Source organism: Dendrobates tinctorius, unplaced genomic scaffold (genome assembly GCF_039654945.1).
Source record: "Dendrobates tinctorius isolate UK_male_01 unplaced genomic scaffold, ASM3965494v1 ptg000003l, whole genome shotgun sequence".
In the NCBI taxonomy this organism is placed as follows: Eukaryota; Metazoa; Chordata; class Amphibia; order Anura; family Dendrobatidae; genus Dendrobates; species Dendrobates tinctorius.
This window is the reverse complement of record NW_027361671.1, coordinates 81,474,319-81,499,589: the sequence shown is the minus strand read 5'-3', so window position 1 is coordinate 81,499,589 and position 25,271 is coordinate 81,474,319. Positions and strand designations below refer to the sequence as shown.

At 43.1% G+C, this 25,271-nt stretch overlaps 1 protein-coding gene across 1 annotated transcript in view; it reads right to left on the bottom strand.

Moving 5' to 3' along the window:
• ADAMTS19 (ADAM metallopeptidase with thrombospondin type 1 motif 19) overlaps nt 1-25,271 on the bottom strand; it is a 444,363-nt gene that overhangs the window by 188,670 nt on the left and 230,422 nt on the right. Inside the window, exon 10 of the mRNA XM_073557745.1 lies at nt 20,722-20,872. Coding sequence (XP_073413846.1) covers nt 20,722-20,872 — 151 coding nt within the window. The remainder of the gene's footprint in view (nt 1-20,721; nt 20,873-25,271) is intronic.

Genomic DNA, 25,271 nt, shown 5'->3' with positions numbered 1-25,271 from the left:
ATCTGTGGTTTATCACATCTTTGGGAAGCTGAGTTCAAATTGCCAAGCCACATCCAGGTCTGATTACTGCCACACCTGTTCTAAATCAAGAAATGACTTAAATAGAACCTGCCTGACAAAGTGTAGAAAACCAAATGATCCTTAAAAGTTAGACATGATGCTGCATTCAATAGGAATTCTGGAGCAAATGAGAAGCAAAGCAGTTGAGATCTATTAGTCTGGAAAAGGTTATAAAGCCATTTCTAAAGCTTTGGGACTCCAGAGAGCTATAGTGAGAGCCATTATCCACAAATGTCAAAAACATGGAAACAGTGGTGAACTTTCCCAGGTTTGGCTGGCCAACCAAAATTGCCCCAAATGTGCAATGATGACTCATCCAAGAGGCAACAAAAGACCCCACAAAAACATCCAATGAACTGCAGCCCTCACTTGCCTTAGTTAAGGTCAGTGTTCATGACTCCACCATAAGAAAGAGACTGGGCAAAAAGGGCTGCAAGAAAGAGTTCCAAAACTACTGAGCAATAAGAACGTAAAGGTTTGTCTCAGTTTTTTTCCAGAAAACATCTCGATGATCCCCAAGACTTTTGAGAGAATACTCTGTGGGCTGACGAGACCAAAGTTGAACCTTTTGGAAGGTGTATGTCCCATTACATCTGGCGTAGCAGTACCACAACATTTCAGAAAAGGAACATAATGCCAACAGTAAAATATGGTTGTGGTGGTATGATGGTCTGTGGCTCTTTTGCTGCTTTGCTTTGGAACCTGGATTGTTTGATTTTGTAATTGGATTGAATTCTTGGTGCAGAGTATAGAGTGAGGTAGAGTGCCGCTCTTATGGTCAATAAGTAAACTAATGACTGTTGGGAGCTATGAGGAAAATCAGATGGATGACAGCGGTCGCAGGACAGGTGACCGGCAAGGTGGGTATTTCTTTTTTTCTTAACTGTAAATTTTTATTAAAGTTTTATCAATTTTAGACAATTTTACAAAAGTCAAAAACATCTTTTGCAAAACATTATAAAAGGGATGGGAAAATTAACAAAATCCCTCCAGCCCACCTATTGGAAAGACCTATAACCATTTAACAAGCATGTATCCCTAATAAAGGCAAACAAAAAGACAAGACACACCCCAAAGGGAATGAAAGGAAAGGGAAGGGAGAGGGCAAGGACCAGGGAGGAAGAATCAAGGTTCAGATATTGATCTAATCCGATCTTTGTGCCCAGAAGTAGTCCCAGGGGGCCCAGACCGAGTCAAAGTTTTCCACAGTTGCATTTAGGATCGCGGTCATATACTCCACCCTGAGAATATCATTAATTCTATGTAAGAGATGGAGGAAGGGTGGCGGAGCAACCTGCTTCAAGTTAAGGGCAATCAGATATCTAGCCTCTGCAAGATTGTGTGAGAGCAGTTTAGCTGACCCTTTCCCCATCCCTTTAGGGGTAAGATTTAGCAGGTAAATAGTCTGGTCTAATCCCACCTCAGCATAAAGCACCTTATAAATCAATGTACCCACCTCCCTCCAGTAACTCTGAATCCTTGGACATGTCCAGAAAATATGATACAGAATACCCACATCAAGGCAGCAATGCCAACACACTTCTGGAAATGCGGGATTCATTTGTGTAGGAGATCAGGGGTGTGGTACCAGAACATTAAAATCTTGTGCTGGTTTTCTTTATAAGGGGTGCAAATAGATGACTTAGCCGCCTTTTCCCACATGGTATGCCAATTTTCGGGTGAGAGTTCTTTTCCCAGGATAGATTCTGACCTGCTCATGTACAGTTGTTTTGGTTGACGATCATCTCGAGGTGAAAAGAGAATTTTATAAATATCTGAAATTAAGCCTTTGGTCAATGACCTTCCCCTGCAAATCCTCTCAAATTCTGTTGGCAGGGAGATTCCTCAAGAGCCAAATGGGGGAAAAAGCAAAATGTTTAATTTCTAATTACTGGTAGACTTCTTTGTTAGAAATAGAGAATCTAGATTTGACATCATCAAATGAAAGAAGCCCAAGCGTGTCCCCGTCTACTATGTCTGCAAATCTAAACAGGCCTGCAGAGGACCAAGGTTGGGCCATTACATGTTCTAGACTGCTTGGAGCAGAGGTTGGAGTATAAAAGAAATCAAGTTTGGAGAAGCCAAGCCATACTTCTTTATACATGAGAGCCAGACTTCCCTTGTGAATCGGATGGGGACCAAGAGGGGTTCCGGGAACATTGCGGGTCTTTTCAGCCATAATAAAGAATTTGGATGGATTGGTGCTAGCCATTTCCTCTATTTCAGTAAATTTTTTGAATGCCCAGAACGAGTCCCATGAAGGTATTCTACGAAGATGAGCCACCCAATAGTATTTGGTAATATCTGGGACTAGAGTTGAGCAAAACGGGTCGGCCAAATTCAGAATTCGCAGACTTTTGCTAAAGTCGGGTTTCGCCGTTCAAAACCCGACCATAGCGTGAGGTCGGCCATGAGGTCGCTGACTTGAGCGCCAAAGTCGCGTTTCCCACAGTGCTTCCTGCTCCTTTTCTCAGCCAACCATCAAGGACGCACACTGTGGGCAACGCGATTACATAGGCAGCGGCCCCCACCATCTTAGAGAAGGGCATCCAAGTGATTGGCTTTGTGTGGCGTCACAGTGGCTATAAAAGGTCGTGACCACCGACCGCCATCTTATTTCTGCCGATCTTAACATAGGGAGAGGTTGCTGCTGCTCGTTTCAATAGGGAGAGTGTTTAGGCAGGAAAAAAAAATTGCTTCTGCTGATAGCGATTTTCACTGTACAACACAACTGTATAGTATGCAGTGACAGGTAAGGCTATATTTGTGTGCAGCAGCTCTGTTGGTGATTAGGCTGCCTTATAAAGCTCCCTGATAGCTGCATTGCTGTTTGCACAGTGCTGTGCAGAGTGCTTTTTTAAAAGCAAAAAAATTTTATTCCTTTTCTCTGCACAGTTACCAAGCGTTCATTTTTTAACACTTTTGTGTGCAGCAGCTCTGTTGGTGATTAGGCTGCCTTATAAGGCTACCTGATAGCTGCATTGCTGTTTGCACACAGTTGTGCAGAGTGCTTTTTTAAGAGCAAAAAAACTTTTATTCCTTTTCTCTGCACAGTAGTTACTGACCGTAAATTTTTGCACACACCGTATAGAGGTGTACGCTCCTCACACACTACCGTGTACCGGCTGGTATCACGGACAAATACATGCTATATGTCTGTGACTCCGTAAAAAAATACACGGAGGTTAACATTTTTCCATACATACACCGTATTGAGCTGTCCGATTCGCAAACAGTATTGTATATCTGCTGTTCTTATTACTGTCACATCTACACAGAATCTGCGTGTGTCTGTGAGACTCCGTAAATACATATACGGACATTTCCATTTCTCCATACACCATATTGAGCTGTCCGATTCTCAAACAGTATCGGATATCTGCTGTTCTTATTATAGTCACATCTACACAGAGTCAGCGTGTGTGTGACATTCCGTAAATACATATACGGACATTTCCATTTCTCCATACACCATATTGAGCTGTCCGATTCTCAAACAGTATTGTATATCTGCTGTTCTAATTACTGTCACATCTATACAGAGTCAGCGTGTGTGTGTGAAACTCCGTAAATACATATCCGGAGATTGACAGTTTCACCAACAACGTATACAGCTGTACACTTCTGATACAGTACCATATATCTGCTTATTGGATTACGGTGAAATACATACTGGGTGAGCGTCTGTGACTCACAAAATATATATGGAGATTTCACTTTTTACATACACCTTACACAGCTGTACGCTACTCATACAGTACCATTTCTCTGCTGGTATTTTTAGTACATTTTCCCAAACATGAGGAAGTATGGTGGAAGAGGCCGCGGATGTGGGCGGGGGGGCGCAGCTGGTACTGATGGTGGTGGTGCATTGGCTGGTTCTGGCAAAAGCACAATAGCAGCTAAGGCAGGAGGTGTTGAGCCTGCGTCATCATCTGGCAAAAGAAGGCCTTTAAGGTTCCCTTTTCTGGGAGTAGGTAAACCGCTTTTAAAGCTGGAGCATCAGGAACAGTTTTTGGCTAACATTGCCGAAACAGCCTCCAGCTCTATTGCCTCCTTTTCTGAAGTTACAAAATCTGCAAGCACAGAGTCGTCAGTGCAGGCTTCTGGTCAGGAACAACACATTTCCTTGTGTCCTTCACCCACACCAAAAGTGAAGGATGCTGCAGCACACACTTCATATTACTCCATGGAGCTCTATTCACATGCTATTCCTGGGTAATCAAGTCAAATCCTGAATTCCCCAGTCCAAGATTAATCTGACATGGAATGCACTGATGCACAGCCACTGCCAGATGATTCTCCTGGTACAGTCACCCACAGCACTGCATTGCCCTCGCAGTCTACTGAGCCCGAATCAGACCCTGATGAAGCTCAGGTGCCCCTTCCTGCATACTATACCACCTTACACGGTGACACAGAGGAAGGTGCAGATGAAAGTGCTGGTTCCCTGAGCAGGTGGGGGGGTCCTACTCGTGGGCGACAGCAGTGGCACAGGGCCCATCATAGTACACAAAAGTGTCTCTGCCGCTGGGAGGGCCCACTCACCATCAGACATACCGTCGTACTATGAGGGGCCCTGTGCCAGTGCTGTCACCCAGGAGTGGGCCCCCCATACTTGCTCAGGGCCACAGCACTTGCAATACTTACCTCTCCCTGCTCCACCGCCGTGATGTCTTCCGCCTTTCCTGACAGTGACATTCAGGTTACAGAGTGCGATGACATCACGTCTGTATGCCCTCTACCGAAACAGTACAAGTGCAGAGAGCTTGAAGATGGTAAGTCTCAGGAGTCCAGAGTAGAGCAGTGCCCAGCGAGGAGAGGTATTTAATTTTTTAAAATGTTGGGAGCATTTTTTGGGGAGCAATATACACTGGAGAATGATATATGGGGCCCATCATACACTGGAGCATCATCCATTTGGCCCATCATATACTGGAGCAATCCAAATGGGGGACATCAGACACTGGAGCAGCTTCTATGAGGCACATTATACAGTGGAGCATTAGAAATGGAGCCCATTATATATGGAGCATAATTTAGGCCCATCATACACTGGAGCATCATTCATGAGGCCCATCATATACTGGAGCATTCTAAATGGGGCAGATCAGACACTGGAGCAGCATCTATGGGGCCCATTATACACTGAAGAATTAGAAATGGGACCCTTTATATATGGAACATTATTTGGGCCCATAACACACTGGAGCATCATCCATGGAGAACATCATATACTGTAGCATTATGTGGAGCTCATCATATACTGTATGGAACATTTTTGGGACCAATTATTCTGTATGGAAAAATATATGGAGCTCATTATTCTGTATGGCGCACTAGGTGGTGGCCATAATACTGTATGGAGTAATATACTGTCCGTTTTTTGAGCTATTGTAGAATTTAAAATAGATATCAGTCATGTCATGTAAGCAGTGAAGTATTTTTCATTGTACTATACCTATATTTCTGTGCCATATTGGAGCATTATGAATTGTGGTATGTGTTAAAAGGGAGCACTGACACTTTTTGGCCCAAGGCACACAAAAACCTGGCGCTAGCCCTACCCCCCAACAACTATAGCCAAATAACCCCCAGTTTTCAATGCGTAACTATTATTATTAAGTAAATTAAGGTTGACAAACTTAAGTAATAAGAAATGATGTCGGCATTGAAATGGCCACTGTAGGTGTGTTTACTGTCCTCCACTCCCTGCCGACTTTACTTCTCCATTGACTTGCATTGGGTTTCGTATTTCAGTCGGACCCCAACTTTTCCCTATAGTCGACCGATTTCGCTCGACCCGACTTTTAAGAGAGTCAGGGTTCATGAAACCAGACTCGACCCGAAAAAAGGCAAAGTCGCTTATCTCTATCTGAGACAAAGACATAGGGGAGATGAGGACACGCTTAGAAATCCGATGATGACCAACCTTCCAGAGGAACCTCATCATGGCTGCCTGAAGAAATTTGAGCTTAGTCATGGGAATTCTGACCGGCAAGTTCTCAAAATACTAAAGCAGTTTAGGAAGAAGGGACATCTTAATCAAAGAAATCCTGCCAAGTAATGAGAGCCGGAGCGACTTCCATTTATCTAGCAATCTCAACTCGATCAAGAGTGGGGGAAAATTGGAGCTATATAGGTTACCATAGGAGGAAGATAGTTTAACCTCCAGGTATTTAATACCACTCACTTAACATCTGAATTTGAAATTCAATTTCAGATGGTCTAGTACTTCAGGGGGGAATGTTCAACTGAAGGGCTTCTGTTTTTGAAGTGTTCAACTTATACCCCGAAAAGTCGCCATAATTTTTAAGAACATCTAACAGATTAGGTAACGTAACATGAAGGTTGATCAGGGTTAAAAGGACATTGTCTGCAAATAAGGAGATCTTAAACATCTCATCGCGAACTTCTATCCCCGAGATGTTCTGGTTTTGCCTAATCATTGTCGCTAACGCTTTGATGCATAAAACATATAATAGGAGCAATAGAGGGCAACTATGCCAGATCCCATTGAGCATTTTAAATGAAGAGGGCATATGGAAAGTAAACCTAATTGATGCAGAAGGGGTGCTGTACAGTACTCATATAGCTGCCAAAAAAGGGCCCAAAAAGCCAAAGGCCTGTAAATTCTCAAACATGAAGGACAAGTTGAGATGTTCAAATGCCTGTTCATCATCTAGACTCAGTATCAGGGTCTGTAGTTTGTTTTTATTAGCCATATCTATCAAGTATATCACACTTCTAGTGTTGTCTCCCCCTATTGGTTAGGGACAAAACCCAATTGATCCTTGTTGATAAGCTAAGGAAGCCAACAGTTCAGTCTATTAGCCAATAAGCAAGTGAACACCTTAAAATCAGAACTCAACAATACTATTGAATTATAGTTTGAACAGTCCAGAGGGTCCTTCTCCGGTTTTGGGACAAGGACCAAGTAGGATTGAGCCATTGTATACAGCATGGTGGAGCCCTCCGAGAAAGAGTTGAAGAGATTAACCATCTGAGGGCAGAGCTCTTCTGCAAAGGTTTTGTAATATAGGTATGTCAGTCTGTCAGGACCAGGATACTTGCCCAGGGAGAGATCAGTCAAATACCCATAACCTCCTCCGCCCATCACACTATGATTAAGGGACAACAGGGCCTCAGTAGGGAGAGTTGGGAGAATTAAACCTGACAGGAATTGATGCAGAGGTCCCTTTGTGTCAGTCTTATTTGAAAGGGTAGTTTCCTGTAAGTTATATAATTTACTATAGAAATTATAGAATAGGTCTGAAATTACAGTAGGGTCATAATGAATCATACCGTCAGAGCCTCTCAGAGCCTGAGGATGGGAATTTAGGGCTCTATCCTTCAGCAACCTGGCCAAAAGTGTGTGAGCCTTGTTACCCTTTTCGTAGTATTTTTGTTTAGAATAAAGAAGTTTTTCGATCCTACGTGATGTTATATATTTCAGTTTATTTCTAAGTGCCCCTACTTTGTTTAAGGTCCATACGGAGGGCGAGGTTACCAACTTACATTCTTCACCTGCTACTTGAGAGGTCAATTTGTCAAACTCCACTTTAACGTTTCTTTTTAATCTAGAGCCTTCCTTAATACAGTACCCCTCATAACAGCCTTATGAGCTTCCTATAGTACTGCAGGGGAAGAAACCGAACCTTCATTCAAGTGGAAAAAGTCAGAGAGATGGTTCAGCAAGGTCCTCTTAATTGTCGGGTCCTTTATCAAAAACTCTTTCAACTGCCAGTGACGTCTTCTGGAAGCCGGTTGAGAGGATTTAAGGTCCAAAATCACTGGGGCATGATTAGACCAAGTGATATGTCCCATCTCTGCCTTCGCCATCATCCTGAGGATTGGGGTATTTGCCAAAAAGTAATCTATTCTATAGTGGATGTGATGGGGGACAGTAAAAAGAGAAGGTCCTATCCCTGAGTTAGTCCTAATTAGTTTTCTAAAATCTCTCGCTAAACTGATAAGATTTTGTGTAGGGGGTTTACCATATAGTGAGAATCTGTCAAATTACTCTGAGAAAGGGACATTGACGTCCTTGCCCACCAGTAAGACAGACGGCAAAATACGAGTTTGGATTATGGAAACAACTTTTCTCAGAAATTTCATCTTTAAACCCAAATTTGGAGCATAGAGATTAGGATAGATTTGACATTTTAATGCCCATTCGACTCGGGACCCCCTTCACCCTAATGTTGCACCTTCTGCCCCTATTATACAAGCCCTCAGCTTGAGCCTGTAAGTCCCTGATCACCTTCACCTGTAAAGTAGATGTCTGGTGCAAGGCAGCCACATGTGATCTAATTTCATCATGTCCTCCTTCCAAAGAATGCATTCTGCTCACCTGAAGCTGCAGGTCCTGTTTCACACATGCAATTTCTGACCTGCATGAGTCCTTGACCTCAGATATTAATGCCTTAAAGTCCTACCTTGAAGGGAAACGAGAGACGAACAACTGCCACTGTTGGGAGAGATGATTGTCCATTGAGCCATCCTCTTCATCTGAGGACCCCTCCACATAATCAGACCCATCATCAATGCAGGAATAGCTAGGGGTTAATTTAGGGGGTATTCCTTGAGCAGCAGAGTCCCCCATAGATTCCTGGGTAGCCTCTACCCCCACACAGGGCTTAGAGCATGAGGGCTGATGTGCCAGTGCTGCAGCACTGGAGAGATCAAGGAGGTGAGGATGATGGCTGTACCCCCCAGTGAGTTGGATAGGGCCCAGGAATGCTGTGTGATGGTCAGGAGAGGAGGACTCCTGCAATAATCCAGCAGTGGAGCACAGGGTGGGGACCCTAAAATGAAGGCACGGCCCCAGTAATCCCCTCCACAGCCCGCCCCAAAGGCACCTCACCGCTCAGCTAGGCATCCACTTTTTTGTGCTGACTGCTCCTGAGCCGGTGTCTCTATGAGGCAAGATGGCCCCTGGGCTCCAGCAGCGACCTGGTCCCAGAGGACAAAGGCATCCAAAGCTGCCGCGGGACCCACGGACGCTGACCCAAGCTGGGACTGGCTCTTGTAATGTCTGGGGCCCATCTGGAGGGTATTATAAGCGCTGGTGCAGGGTGCTTTGGCCGCAGAATCAGTGTGTCCAGCCGGAGCTCCTCAGCGATGCATCCACTAACTCCGGCATCAGACCACGCTCCCCAAGGTGGGTATTTCTTTTTCACTCAATATCTATTGTGCTTTGGGATCTGGAGAGACCCCAGAGCATAATAAGGAAGATTCAATTTGCTTCGACTACCTTTCATATAATTTAATCTCCAAGGAAATTTGAGCAAAATGATGAATTTGAATATCAGCAGATTCTCTTATCACCTCGGTCAAACTGTTTCATTTTTGTTAGAACTAAAAAACTGCATTATTTCCTATGCTTTTATTATATTCTAATATTGAATTTATGTATTCACATCTAGTTAGCCATAGGCCTTTAAATGAACAACTATAATTTTCCTAATATAGGCAAGAACATTTAAGTCAGTTTCATCGAAGACTAATATGTGGGTCAATAAGTGATAGATGCTACTAGTAAAAATACAATTCTTCTTTAGATTTTCCAGAGGAAAGTGCACAATGAATGCTTTAATTAAAAAATCAAACATTAATAATTATACATTGAGATTGGTGTGATGGATTGAACTCTACAACTGAGTTCAATCATAATGTAAACTTCATGAAGATCTGGAGAACCTCACAAGCCAGAAAATGTTCTAATTTAGAGCTGGTCCCAGTGCCTGGTATTCATTTTCTCATCACCTTTACTGATCCAGAAAATTATCTTTTTCAGCACAGTACATGTCCCAACACTAAATTCTAATGACCTATCCTTAGGCATTCTTTACATTATTTGCAGGAGTGTGCTCTGGTTAGACATTGTGGCTGTAATTATAATTTAATTTCATTGACTCTAATAATGCAAGAAATGCAAGAAATCTAGCATATCTGCATAGTTTTGACCTGATGCAAAATTTAATGATCTGGGTTATATTGTTCAAATGCACGAAAGGGATTTCTGTGAAGACTTAGCAGATTGCGTTATTTCAATAATTTTCCAAGATAACACTTGGAAAAGCATTGCCATAAGTAATTACATTATAACAGATGTTACCTTTTCTACGCTATAGTCAAGACATCTGTTTAAAAATAAGTATGTCTGCATTGTAGGGAAATCACAAGTGCTTGGTTATATAGGATGAAGGAACATTTCAAGACATATCTTGCCATAAACCATTTTTTTAATGCAAACACAACTTCATACACAAGTCCATTTACAACATTGCACTAAGTACTGACTTACAAGTTTCTTGATATCTCTCTTTTCCTTATTTTATCTATCCCAGCTGTACTAAACTCATGGAAAACGTGATAGACCGTTACCCGTCCCTCATTGCTTATAAAAGTTCTGTTCTGTAAGATACGCCAGAACACTGTCATCAGCACAGTATTAAGGAAACATTTTGTTTGGGCTTGGTTGTGATTCGATTACAAGTTCAACATATGTAATGTGTCTTGACCTTGTCTCTGTAATATACCTCGAAGGCAAACAACCGTCATTATTCTCATTACCACAAAGTTCAGGGCACTCTCTATGTGACTTATTAAATCAGAAATACAAACAGTTACTCCAATGGTCACGTGATTGTCAAGAAATCTTCCACTCCATTGGTAAGCCATAAAGGGCCTGAGGAACGTCTTACACTTTGAACTGATGCCATAGATACTAGAAGACAGTCGGACATTCTCACCATCAAGATCAAGAATACTTTTGCCTTTAAGTCTTTCCATAAACATGCAGTTGTACTATAGCCAGAATGTGACTGTTTATGTCATTGCAGCTGGGTGGGGAAAAGGCAGCCAAACATCTCGCTTGGTGTTGGCATGTACGTGGATAATAGCAACTAACCAAAACTTTCATCTCTTAGCAAATCGCAACTCTCAGTAAGTTGAAAAGCCTGATATATGAGAATAATGAGTGCCAAATCAGTAGAATCAACATTAATAAGTGCATTACTCATAGATGTTATTGCAGTTTGAGATTCAAAAAGAGAATTTGGATAATTTTGCAAATCTCCACAAAATGTTTGTATACAATTTACATAAAGGAATAAAGCATGCATTTTAACATTTTCACTAAACTAAAAAAATACAAAACAAAACAGTAGATGAAGAAGATTGGGCTCCATAGCAAAATTTACAATATACCCCTTTTATATGATGATTCATACCATCACATGCTCCCCATTTGAATGAAGAGTATCCGCTGCTTATTATCCTACCCATCTACCCATGCATTGCTAGAGAGAAGTGAAGTGGATGCCTTCAATGCTTTGGTTACATTTTCATGTGTGCTAAGGTGACAGAGTTTGGAAAGAGGGCTAACACTGACCTAAAACCCATTGCTTTACAGTATGAATTTGCTGGCTAATATTCTGCCTAGAACAGTCAGTAATGCCACTATTTCATGGAAATGTATATGCTTTTGTATATCTGAAAATATTGTTTTTCTATATTTGAAGATCATTGCAAGAAAAGATTTTTCAAGTCATGTCATAAAGTGGCAGGAAACAATAGTATCATGTAGCCAAAATTACTTTAAACTTGTCTCATTTTAAATGGTCCAAACCTGATAAGAAACTCTGGCAAACCTATATGTATTTGGATTTCAAATACACACTTTGTAAAAAAAAAAAATCTACAAAAAACTAAATTTGCAACTACATTTGCAACTGCAATTCTCACACAAACAGGGCATAGAGTATATGTATACCCCCTATAGGTAAATGTTTTCAGTCCTTGCACTTAGTGAATAGGCTTTCTGAGTCTAGGAGTCCCACTACCTAACAATTTTAACAGAATATGTATGAGGCCCTCCTTTATGTCTAATACAGGGTGTATCGGAGTTCCTCTTCCTCCTATTCTTTGGCAGTTCTTGCATTACCCGCATGGGCTTTGAGTTTCAGAGTACCTCCTTCATAAATTAAACAGGATGTGTCTGACCATGTCACACCCACCACATGCCCAGATAAGGTAGTAAAATGTTAAAATTACATCTACCGGTGACTACCGGTGGGTATAGTTTTATTTTCCCATCAAATATGTCATCTACTGTGGTCATAGGTCCTAGGTTGTCAGAGTATTACTCCACTTTTATGGACCGACAGTAAAACATACAAAACTGATTATAAAATGGATTTTACTGGAAACAAATGTTAGGAAACATTCTTTCCTGTATAATGACTTGTATATAAATCAAAATGCCTCCTCCACCCCTTATAAGCTGGGCCTTCTCTCATCATATTTCACCTTCACCCAAGAGTTGTGGTGCATGGGCCTTTTTCAACCAAGTTGCAGATGACGTTACAGTAGTCAGATGCAAGCTTTGTCGACAAACTGTGCGGAGAGAGAAGAACGTCAGCAACCTTAATACCACCAATATGTTGATGCATGTCAGGAAGAGGCACCCTGTGGAGTGGCAGCATCACACCCAAGATGATTCACCACCTGCAGCTGGTTCCCCACCTTCCACCTCTTCAGCCACAGCGGCCACCTCTTACTCCAGCTCACAAACAGCTGCTCCTGCTTCCTCGCCAGAATGCCAGGGTGCATCTGCAGGCAGTGTTGTGCGGAGGCACACTGTCTGTACTTCGTCAGCATCAGCATCCCAATCGCTGGCATCCTCACACTCCCAATCCAGTGTGCAGCCATCTGTCACACAGGTGTGGGAGAAAAGGCGCCCGTACTCGGCAAACCACCCATGAGTACAGGGCATGAATTCTCGCATTGCCAAACTGCTTGCAGTGGAAATGCTACCATTCTGGCTGGTGAGCAAGCCAGCCTTTATCGATATGTTAGGGTTTGCAATCCCACAATACAGCGTTCCCAGCTGCTTCTACTTCAGCAGGCAAGCCGTCCCCACCCTGCGACAGCATGTGGAGCATAAAATTAAGCATGCGCTACAAAATGCAGTTAGTAGCAAGGACCACCTGACCACCGACGCGTGGACCAGTCAGCATGGCCAGGGATGCTACATTTCCATCACCGCCCATTGGGTAAATGTAGTTGAGCCTGGAACTGAAGTAGACAGTGCAAGTGCGTGGGTCCTGCCAACTCCACGGATTGCAGGCCTCTCCTCCGTACAAATTGACTCCTCCTCATACTCCTCGTCAGACTCGCCTGCACCCAGACGTACCACAACAACCGACACTGCATTGGCCAAACATCAACAGGCCATGTTGAAATTGGTTTATCTGGGTGATGTTAGCCACACCGCAACCGAGCTGTGGAACACGCTCAAGGAGCAGAGCGACATGTGGCTTGCGCCGCTCAACCTCCAGCCAGGTATGGTGGTGTGTGACAACGGCCGAAACCTGGTCGCGGCTCTGGGCCTAGGTGGTCTCACTCACATTCCATGCCTTGCTCATGTCCTAAACTTGGTGGTGCAGAGTTTCCTTCGGAACTATCCTGACCTTGAGGAACTGCTGCACAAAGTCAGATATGAGTGCTCTCATTTGCGGCGTTCAAGCATGGCTGCATCGCGCCTTTCAGCCATGCAGCGCAGATTGGGCCTGCCCGAGCACGGCATCATTGTTGACCTCCCCACCAAGTGGAATTCGACTTTGCATATGCTGCGGAGGTTGTGTGAGCAGCAACCTGCAATTATGGAGTTGCAGTTGCAGCAGGCGCAAAGTAGGCAACACACATCTCAGTCCTCCCACTTTACAACCACAGAGTGGACATCGATGAAGGACATATGCACCATTTTGAAGTGCTTCGAGGACTCCACTCTGATGGTGAGCGTGGATGCTGCCCTACTCAGCCTGACTATTCCCCTTATATGCCTTATAGAATCATCACTTAAAGGACTAAGGGATGAGGTTTCTCTGGAGGAGTATGATGAGACACTTGGACCAACCAGGCAATCTTCATCGGCACGGTTGGTACAAAGCTCTGTGGGTGCCTCACAAAGGTCCAGGCAGGACACAGCAAGCGAGGAAGATGAGGAGGACTATGAGGATGAGCCAGAGGAGGAAAGTACACAGCGCTCTACTAGTAGTCACCAGATAGAGCGTGGATGGGGTGATGCAGAGCAGCCAGAGCACATTCCTCCAGCTGGTGACAGCGATGCATGGCCAGTTGGCAGTCTTCAGCACATGAGTGACTTCATGCTGCAGTGTCTGAGAAACGACCCACGCGTGGCTCGTATTCTCCACACAAATGACTACTGGGTGGCCACCCTCTTAGATCCACGTTACCGGGACAGCCTTCAAAGCCTAATTACACCGTTGAACCGGGAGCGTAAAATGCAGGAGTACCAAGATGCACTGGTTAATTCACTCATGTACTCTTTTCCATGGCATAGCAGTGATGTGCGTGCACTAGCAGGCACCTCAGTGCGTCCTGGGCCCAGCGGGATCCGATCTGAAGCCGGTAGCAGAAGCAGTACATCTGTTACTGACAGGTTCAGTATACCTAACCTGTTCCAACGGTTTCTGAACCCGCAAACAGTTCGGGCACCATCAGCACAGACAGTGCAACGCAATAGGAGGCAACGTTACCGTGACATGGTGGCACAATACGTCTCCACCCCTGTCAGTGTGCTTCAGGATGGATCTGCCCCCTTCAAGTTTTGGGTCTCCAAGTTGGATACATGGCCCGAGCTTAGCCAGTATGCCTTGGAGGTCCTGGCTTGTCCTGGTCCCAGTGTGATTTCTGAATATGTCTTTAGTGCAGCTGGCAATGTACTAACAGACCTACGTACCAGACTATCCGCTGCAAATGTGGACCGGCTTACATTCCTAAAAATGAACCAGGCCTGGATTTCTGGTGACTTTTGCTGCCCTGGGCCAGAGTAGACAGGTTACATGCATGGTTGGCAGCAGTATGCATGCTCTGTCATGTGCCTATGTTGCCCACAGCGTCATCTGTTATGCCAGTGCTCTGGCCTCTACTACCAACATCTAGCTCCTGGTTCTGTGACTGACTGTTTCACCTCATACTGTTTTCCATGGGCTCTAGTACCGCCAGCTAGTGCCCATTTCCGGGACTGCTGATTTCACAGCATGCCGTGTTTCTGGGCTCTAGTACCGCCAGCAAGTGCCCATTTCCGTGACTGCTGATTTCACAGCATGCCGTGTTTCTGGGCTCTAGTACCGCCAGCTAGTGCCCATTTCCATGACTGCCACTTTCACAGCATGCTGTGTTTCTGGGCAACAGTAACGCCAGCTGTACCTCGTTAGACCCAAGTGAAAAATAAGGACGACAGATGACAAACACCTATAGGCAGAAGCACAAGAGGCGGGATCCAGCCATGCCGGCTGTTTCCTGGCAGTGAATTGCGGACACAGGTGCCTCCTCAGAGGGGTAAACTGAGTTCCAGCATCGCCAGCTGGTTCTCGGGAGTGTCCAAGGGCACGGGTACCTCCTGCTCCAAACCGTGTTTCGACAACGCTCGCCGTTACACAGTTGTGTCCGCCGCACTGTTCCACGCCCCCGCCGTACATCATTCCAGCTCAGTTTGCTGTTATCCGTGGTGTCGGCAGTGTAGGAGCCCCCTACGTGGACTCCGGGACTTGGCGCTCAAGGCTGGTCTCGACAGTGCCAGTAGACCCTCCTCCTCCCCCTTGCTGCGACTGCGGAGTAAAGAAGACTGTGTCCGGGTTGCGGGGCAAATGTGGCTCCTGCACTTGCTGCCGAGAAGACATTACTCCGGTAGAAGACCCAAGACAGGAAGACAGATGCAGAAGACCCAAGACAGGAAGACAAATGCAGAAGACCAAAGACAAGAAGACAGATGGAGATGTCCCCGGACTCCTGTCTTTTTGCTCTTGAACTTGCATCTTTGTGTGTTTTTTTTGGGCTTCTCGGCAGTGCTTTTGGCTTATGTCACTAGTACATTGTGGTATCCGGGCTACAGTAATGTCAGCTATTGCCCAGTACAGCCACTGGCACTTTTACCTTCTGCTGCTTATCTGGGTTCCAGTAACGTCAGCTGGTTCTCAGTAGAGTCAATGGCTTAGGTCCCTCCTTCGTGGTATCCGAGTTCCAGTAACGTCTGCTGGTCCTTGGTAGTGCATTCTGGCACAGGTTACCTCCTGCCTAGCTATCGGCCTCCGGGAATGTCAGCTGGTGCCCGCAGGTTCCATTGGCTCTTATGCTGATTTCTGCTGCCTATACGGGTTCCAGACTCACCAACTGGTTCTCTCAAGTTCCTGTACCTACTGTTACTTCTGCGTATTTCCTCTGGGTTTGGGAAATTCTGCGACCAGCCAATAGCAGGATAACCATAGGCAGAGGTTTAGGAAGCAGTAGGAGCAGATGTACATGATCCAAAAGCAGAATATCAATATGCAGAATTACTGAATAACAGTAATATAATCAGCAGAAGAAGACTAAGCATGGTTTAAAGGGAGTGTATCCGTTCCTCCACGTGGTGCTCCTGGAAACTCCCTGCAAAGCAAGGTGAGCTGAACGCGGACACATGTCAGTCAAAGGGCATATTGACACCACCACCGGCAGTTTTAATTTAATAATGTAAAATCATTAACCCTAACTATCCCTAACCCCTAACCCTTACCCTAACCCTTACCCTATTAACCATAAACCCTAACCCTACCCCAACTAATCCTAACCCAAAGAAAAAACACCGCTGTTAAGAAGATGTTTTCCTGCTACAGCTTTCGCTCTGTGGATTTTTCTAGCTATTTTTTTGCTCCTCTGCCTCTGCAAATTTCTTCCCCATTATCCTGAGGTGTTTCCCCTCCATTTTATCCATTATATAGCACTGTAGTGGTCATTTTGTAATTCCGATTTTTTTCTCCCATTGACTTGCATTGATATCGGAAATCGGAAAGTCCGATATCCGATATTTTTTCAATATCGGAAGTCGGAATTCCGATACGATATCGGGCAATATCGCTCATCCCTACCTACAACCACTATGCTAAAAATAATTTTGAGGTTTTAGTACTCAGAACTGTTTTAACACAGTCTGGACTGTAAAAATAGAATTGTGTCTCCTCAGATTCTAACCATTGTTCCTTCCTCACTGATTATGTTGAGTTATGAATCGATGCCATCAAATCAAAAATGATATACATATGTGTACAATCTATTTCTCATCACTCAGCATCCCCTTACGTGAAAAATTCTGACAGTCTAGCCCTTGCTTCTAGCGCAGAACTGCCAGATAAAGTGGAATCTAATAAAACTTAAAGCCGTGGAATGATCAGCAATAACTAAGGTTTAGCTTCTACTTGCACTTATTTTTTAGTACACTTGGGTCAGATTGACATTGAAGATTTTTGTTTCCATGCTTTGATGTTTTTTTGCTGAAGTCCTGTAGATAAAATTCATTCATTCCTATCGGAAACAGGTTATATTCACATATTTTAACACCTTTTTTATAAGATCGTAAAGGAAAGAATCCTTCCAGAGATTCCGTTATTTCCAAGCGATGCAGACTGATGTAAAAATGATCAGTATTTGTAGGTCTGCATCAGTTCATGAAGAACTGTTGAATTCATTGACAGATTGTAATATTTTCTGTGGGACTGAAACCAAAGTCCCAGTTCAATCGCATCGTATCATAATTTTTAAAATAATTAATTAGTGACATATAGTTATATTAGATAAACACATGGTCATTGTATGTTTTTCAATACTACATAAAAAAACGGGCTATTTAGCTGTTGGACAGAAATAGTCATTTCAAGACACGTGACCCTCGTGGATGCATCGACTTTGGTGCATGCGCACAGTCTATTAAAACATTCAAGGATTCATTTATATTTCCCATTTCTGTGCCACCAATGTAATCTATGCCAGGGGTCCTTCCCTGAAAAAGGAGTCACAAGACTGCAGATCGGTCCCAACATGCAGATCACCACAATATCCCCTATGTGTATTGTTGCACAATATAAGGGATGCGTAGAATTGTGTGGAGGTAAAATGCACATCTTATGATGCCACTTCCATAATAACACTAACGAGAACTGTTGTGATGTAGTGAAAAATGCCTGCAGAGACAATTTTAAGCTGATTTGTCATCAAATTTCACAAAACAAACTGTATACATTATTACATCTTGTAGACCTGATTGGACTGTTAGTTAATTGAAAATCCACACCAGATTGTCTGTATAATCCTGATATTGAGATTAACATTGAGTCCAGCTATAAATTGAAATTGCTCATAAGTCCAAGTATATCCAGTCTCCACTTACTTAGCCTGACTGACAGCTGCAGCTTCTATTGAGCATTCTGAGGTCTCAGCAGGAAGGAGAGACACTGAGGAGCTCTCACTCATGCTATGTGGTGAGATACTAAATTAACCCCATCACCCCCAGGCCATTTTCAATTTTTTTTCATTTTCTTTTTTCGCTCCCCTTCCACCCAGAGGCATCGCTTTTTATTTTTCCATCTACCACTGTGTGAGAGCTTGTTTGTTACAGTACGAGTTGTACTTTTGAACAACACCATTGATTTTACAATATAATGTACAGGAAAATGTGAAGAAAAAAAGAGCAATTCCACAATTATTTTTTTTTTTTCACCATGTTCACTAAATGTTAAAACTGACCACCCATTATGATTTTGCAGGTCATTACTAGTTCACAGATACCAAACATATATAGGTTCTTTAATATTTTCAGAGACCCGTAGCATCTCCATTTTTCGGGACCTTGAGCTGGGGAAGAGTTTATTGCAATTTTATGTCGAGCAAAAAATTGTAATTATAGTGTTTTACATTTTTTTCTCATTACGTCATTTATTGATCAGATTAATTATTTTGATACTTTGATAGATCAGGCGTTTCCGAACATGACGATGCCAAATATGTCTGTTTTTCATTTTTTTTATTGTTTAATTTTGAATGAGGCAAAAGGAAAGTGATTTGAACTTTTATATTTTTAAAAAAAAATTTTTAAATTTTTTTTTTACTTTTCACTTGCTTCTATCGTCTCCTTACATATAGTAATATACAAACATTCTGACATGCTGAGCCGTGTATCTAATCCTATTCTGTGTGATACTGTCTGCTGAGCCGTGTATCTAATACTATTCTGTGTGATACTGACTGCTGAGCTGTGTATCTAATCCTATCCTGTGTGATACTGCCTGCTGAGCCATGTGTCTAATCCTCTCCTGTGTGATACTGACTGCTGAGCTGCGTATCTAATCCTATCCTGTGTGATACTGCCTGCTGAGCCATGTGTCTAATCCTCTCCTGTGTGATACTGACTGCTGAGCTGCGTATCTAATCCTGTCCTGTGTGATACTGACTGCTGATCCGTGTATCTAATCCTATCCTGTGTGATACTGGGCTCCCCCTGCAGTCTGTGTCAGAGGGTGGTCTGTGTTGGCATGGTAATAAATTGTGTTATTTCCAGCTTTACAGAAGGACGATAACACCATAGAAAAGATAAGAATAATAGGCCTCAGTTACCACAACTGTCTACAAAGAAAACTTGCTGATAGCAACCAATCACAGCTCATTTTTCATCTTTTAAACAGCTCTGGGACAGTGTGGCGAATTTAGAGTGGCAACTTTTGTGTTTCGACTTTTATGTGGCGAGGTTGGTGTATGTGTGGTGAAATGTGTGCTGAGGGTGGTATATGTGTTGGAGCACGTGGTAGTGTGTGGCGCATTTTGTGCGTGTGTTCATATACCCGTGTGTGGTGAGTATCCCATGTCAGGGCCCCACCTTAGCAACTGTACGGTATATACTGTTTGGCGCCATCACTCTCATTCTTTAAGTCCCCCTTGTTCACATCTGGCAGCTGTCAATTTGTCTCCAACACTTTTCCTTTCACTTTTTCCCCATTATGTAGATAGGGGCAAAATTATTTGGTGAATTGGAACGTGCAGGGTTAAAATTTTGCCTCACAACATAGCCTATGACGCTCTCTAGGTCCAGACATGTGACTGTGCCAAATTTTGTGGCTGTAGCTGCGACGGTGCGGATGCCAATCCCAGACATACACACATACACACCCACATTGAGCTTTATATACAGTATTAGATACAGCATCTTATTTTGGGTTGTTTTGGTGTAGTTTTGCTGTTTTTGAACTAATTATAAACAGTGCTCAGCTGACAACTATCTGTTTGGGCTCTCATGTATTAGTTTCTTTGGGGAGAGTCTTATTCACCTTTGCAAGTGATTTCTATACACAGGAAATAGTTGTAAAATGTAAAGAGGATTAAGCTGCCATGATACATATTAGATCTTTGTTCAACCCCACTAAAATCAGTTGATTTAGCCAACATTAATGGAAAGTGAGTGTTCATCTTGACAAATGTGGCTTTTGCTCAAAGAATAATGCTAAATAATAAAATTGCAATAGGTTTAATATTTATACTTATATCTATTATTGCCTAGGATGAGAAATGGAGTCCCTTATCTCACCTCCACCCTCTACCAATCAATTTTAACTATATCATTCACTATGCTTACATTTTCAACAGTGAATACTCTCCTTGTATTCCTATTTCTAAACAGTATTATTAATAATTCTCAAGTGTTAATCTATTTGTGCTTAAAAATAAATGTAGCTAATTTCATAGTGACTTTATTATCCTTTGAGTAAATGGTTATCGAGCATATGTTTTATAGAACTATCCTTTCTGACATTTTATTATGTACTGTACCTGCATTTCTTGACAAAATGAAGCTGTAGGTCCAAACAAGATCTGACATTGCTCATCTGCCGTATATGTCATGCCTGGCAGTTTGGAGGGAATAATCACAGAGCTGATGCTTTGGGGATTTGTCTGCAGCAAACAGTTACTGACTTTTGACCTGGCATGACAAATGCACACAGTTTTAAAAGGGGAACAAAAAGAGAGGTGCTTATGATTAATCTGCTATAAACATGAATACTATAGGAAAAGTATGGAAAGAGAGCACACAAATACAATTGTATTCTGATTTTACACTTCAGACTAAGTCACTGTTTACTGTCCACTCTGTGTTTGAGGGTGAGTCTCCACAGGCCGTATTGTCGGCGCTTTAGACGGAGCAGAAACCTTGCTCCGCCCAAAGCGCCGCCCCCCTTTGTACGCACGGTGATTCCGGATGTGTTCATTAAACACATCTGGAATCAACGCTCCCTACATATAGGACTATGTTGTTTATCTTGCGGAGACGGAGCATTGCCGCAAGGTAAACAGACATGATGCGGTCTAAAAAAATGTGCCGCATGTCTGGAAATGCAGGGTCGCCGGATGTGTGTTCGCACGCATAGTGGAGACGGGATTTCATAAAATCCCCTCCACTATGCTGTAACATGTGAGTGTTCAGATCCAAAATATTTGCATAACTTTTCCCTCTATGATTGTAATTCTATTTATCAGTCTCCAGATATTGGACGACCATTACCATTAAGAGTTTTTAGGGTCAGTTCCAGTTCCCGAAGATTAATGTTATGTCATGTAAATCTTGTATGTGATTGATGCTGATGGAAAGCAGATTAATGTGATGCCCCTCCACTAGCAAAGTGAATTTTTAGGTTTTACAGCCACTATATCCTCTTCGCCAGTTGCGGATTAAAGGGAACCTGTCACCTGTTTTGGCCGCTATAAGATGTGGCCAACGCCTTTCAGGGCCTATCTACAGCATTCTATAATGCTGTAGAAAAGCCCCCAGTCCGACCTGAAAGATAATAAAAATAACTTTTATTATACTCACCTGGGGGGGCGGTCCAGTGCGGTCCGGTCCGATGGGTGTCGCAGGTCTGGGTGCAGCATCTCCCATCCCATGCTCTTGCAATGCCGCTCTCTTGCTTGCTTCATCGCTCCCCAGCATCGCGCTCCTGCGCAGGCACACTTCTCTGCCCTGTTGAAGGCAGAGCAAATTCCTGTAGTGTGCAGGCGCTGGGTTTCTCTGACCTTTCCTGGCGCCTGCACACTTTAGTATATTGCTCTGCCCTCAACAGGGCAAAGAAGTACACCTGTGCAAGAGCGCGATGCCAGGTAGGCATGAAGCAACCAGGAAGGGGGCATCGGATAGGACCACCCCCCTGGGTGAGTATAATAAAACTTATTTTTCTTATCTTGCAGGTCGGACTGGGGGCTTATCTACAGCATTATAGAATGCTGTAGATAAGCCCTGAAAGGCAGTTTCCGCATCTTATAGCGGCCAAAACAGGTGACAGGTTCCCTTTAAGAGAAAAACATATATAGTGGTGTGAAAAAGTGTTTGCCCCCTTCCTGTCACACTTAAATCTTTCAGATCACCAAACTAATTTAAATATTAAACAAAGATAACACAAGTAAACACAAAATGCAATTTTTAAATGAAGTTCTTCATTATTAAGGCAAAAAGAAATCCAAACCCACAGGGCCTGTGTTAAAAAGTGGTTGGCCCACTTAAAACATACTGTAAATTAACAGTGGTTTCTCACATCTTTGGGAAGCTGAGTTCAAATTCCAATCTCAATCAAGAAATCAATTAAATAGGACCTGCCTGACAAGGTGAATTAGAACAAAAGATCCTCAAAAGCTAGATATCGTGCCGCTACCCAAAGAAGTTCTGGAACAAATGAGAAAAAAAGTAATTGAGATCTTTCAGTAAGAAAAAGGTTATATAGCCATTTCTAAAGCTTTGGGTCTCCCACAAACCACAGTGAGAGCCTTTATGCACAAATGGCCAAAAACATGGAAAATTGGTGAACCTTCCCAGGAGTGGCCGGCTGACTAAAATTACCCCACTAGTGCAACGCCAACTCATGCAAGATGACACAAAAGACCCCACAGCATCCAATGAACTGCTGGACTCACTTGTCTTAGTTAAGGTCAGTGTTCATGACTTCACCATAAGTTAAAGACTGGGCAAAAATGGCTTGCATGGCAGAGTTCCAAGACAAAAACCATTGCTGAGCAATAAAGGCTCATTTCAATTTTGCCAGAAAACATCTTGATGATCTCCAAAACTTTTGGAAGAATAGTCTGTGGACTGACAAGACACAAGTTGAACTTATTGGAAGGTGTATATCCTATTACATCTTGCATAGAAGTAGCACAGCATTTCAGAAAAGGATCATAACATAATAACAACAGTAAAATATGGTGGTGGTAGTGTGATGGTCTGGGGCTGTTTTGCTGCTTCACAACCTGATAGACTTGCTGTCCTAAATGGAACCATGAATTCTGCTGTTTACCAAAAAATCCAGAAGGAGAATGTCCTGCCATCTACTCATGATCTCAAGCTGAAGCACACTTGAGTTATGCAGGAGGACAATTATCCAAAACACACCAGCAAAGTCCACTTTTTAATGGCTTAAGAAGTCAAAGTCCTGACCTTAATCCAATTGAGATGCTGTGGCATGACCTTTAAAAGGTGGTTCATGCCCAGAAACCCTACAATGTGGCTGAACTACCACAATTCTGCAAAGATAAGTGAGGCAAAATTCCTTCAGAGAGTCGTAAAAGACTCATTGCCAGTTATCGCAAGCGCTTCATTGCAATTGTTTCCGCTAAGGGTAGCCCAACCAATTATTACATTTAGGGGGCAATCACTTTTTCACACAGGTTTGAATTTCTTTTTCCCTTAATAATGAAGACCTTCATTTATAAACTGCCTTTTAAGTTTACTTGCGTTATCTTTGTCTCTTTGTCTTGAAGGGGGCAAACACATTTTCACACCACTATACAAAAAACACACCTCTGCATATCTGTGTGTCTACATATTTTTTACTGCAAATATATCTAATCAGCTTTTCCTGGCTTCTGTCTATATGAAGTGCATATAATCTCCTTCTAGTATAGAACATAGGACTCTGCTTGCTGTCTATCCACTACTGCCTTGCTATCCTGCAACAACTTTAATGGTAAAGAACATAGAACTCTGCTTGCTGAATTATTGCTATAATTCATCTGTTGAATTGTACTCAATACTCACTGCTGTATATCCATGGCTGGGGTCACTGTAGATATTATGTTGGGAAAGGTATTATGGCATAGAGATGGAGCCAGGACTCGTGTCTTTGATCATCTATCCACACCCTGATGTGTTGGAGCAGCTGCTAAATTATCCCAAACCAGCTCCCACAATTCCTCTCTCCTGACCCTGTAGTGTGGCCTATAAATTTAGAAGCATTGTAAGGGGTGCACGCACTGTGGGGTGCATGCATCCCTGACGCAAAGCATCCCAGAAGCTAAGCATCTAGACAAAGCAGTTAATCTATAGCAGTTAGTCAGGGCAGGAGACAGGTAACCCACACTTTGCTCTCCCTTTTATACATGTGCTTTATTACTATCCTTCTGTGTTCCCTTGCCATCTACATTCACCACCCCATCCCCCCACCATCATAACTCATACATATCAGCCCCTCTATACTTTTCTCTCCCATGTACAGCTCCCATGCACTTCTCATCTTCAAGAAAAACCTTAGCCCATCTTGCCCAAACACATTGCACAAAAAAACTTCTGACAATTCCAATAACTACTTTCTCTTTATCTTTCTACTCCTACTGATTTCGGGGGACATCTCCCCCAACCCTGGTCCACCATCCCTCAATGTAAGGGTTCCAGACTTTCCTTTGTGCCTGTTCGCCCTTATCCAAAATGGAGCCTTGTATCTTGCCTTATCATGGAACTTCCTGTCTGTTCTGATTATTTAAGTCCAGACCATGTGTTCCTCTTTGCCTGAGTATTTTGTTGCTGTTGGCTCCTGAGCTCCTGCCTCTCTACTGGTGGGCGCCCTGCTGCTGCTGCTTGTTACTCGGTGCTCTGCCTCTCCATGTTATGCTACCTACAATCCTCTGTGCGTCTCCCTGATGCTGTCTGTGCTTAACTACTGTCTGGACTTCTAGTTTGCAACTATTCGCCTCTGGATCTGCTGTGGCCTGTAAAGAATCCTGACATCACCATCTTCTCTAGGCCTGGGTTTGCTGTGCTACGGTGCTGGACTTGTGTGGGATTTTCAGCCCAAAAGGGTACATATAGTGACCTTCTCCTGTTAATACCACTCCATTATAATGCTGGTTTTCAATGTTTAAGTGCTGTGTGCATTTCCACCCATATGATTGCTGGACTTCTACACTTTAGTGCTGTGTGCATGCTCATTTATAATATAGCTGGACTTCCTTATTAAATGTGGTGTCCTTACTCTCATGCTTACTGCTGGACTCCCACTTTTAGTGCCTTGTGCACACCTGCATCATATTACTGTTGGACTGGTTCATATTAGCGGTCGTGC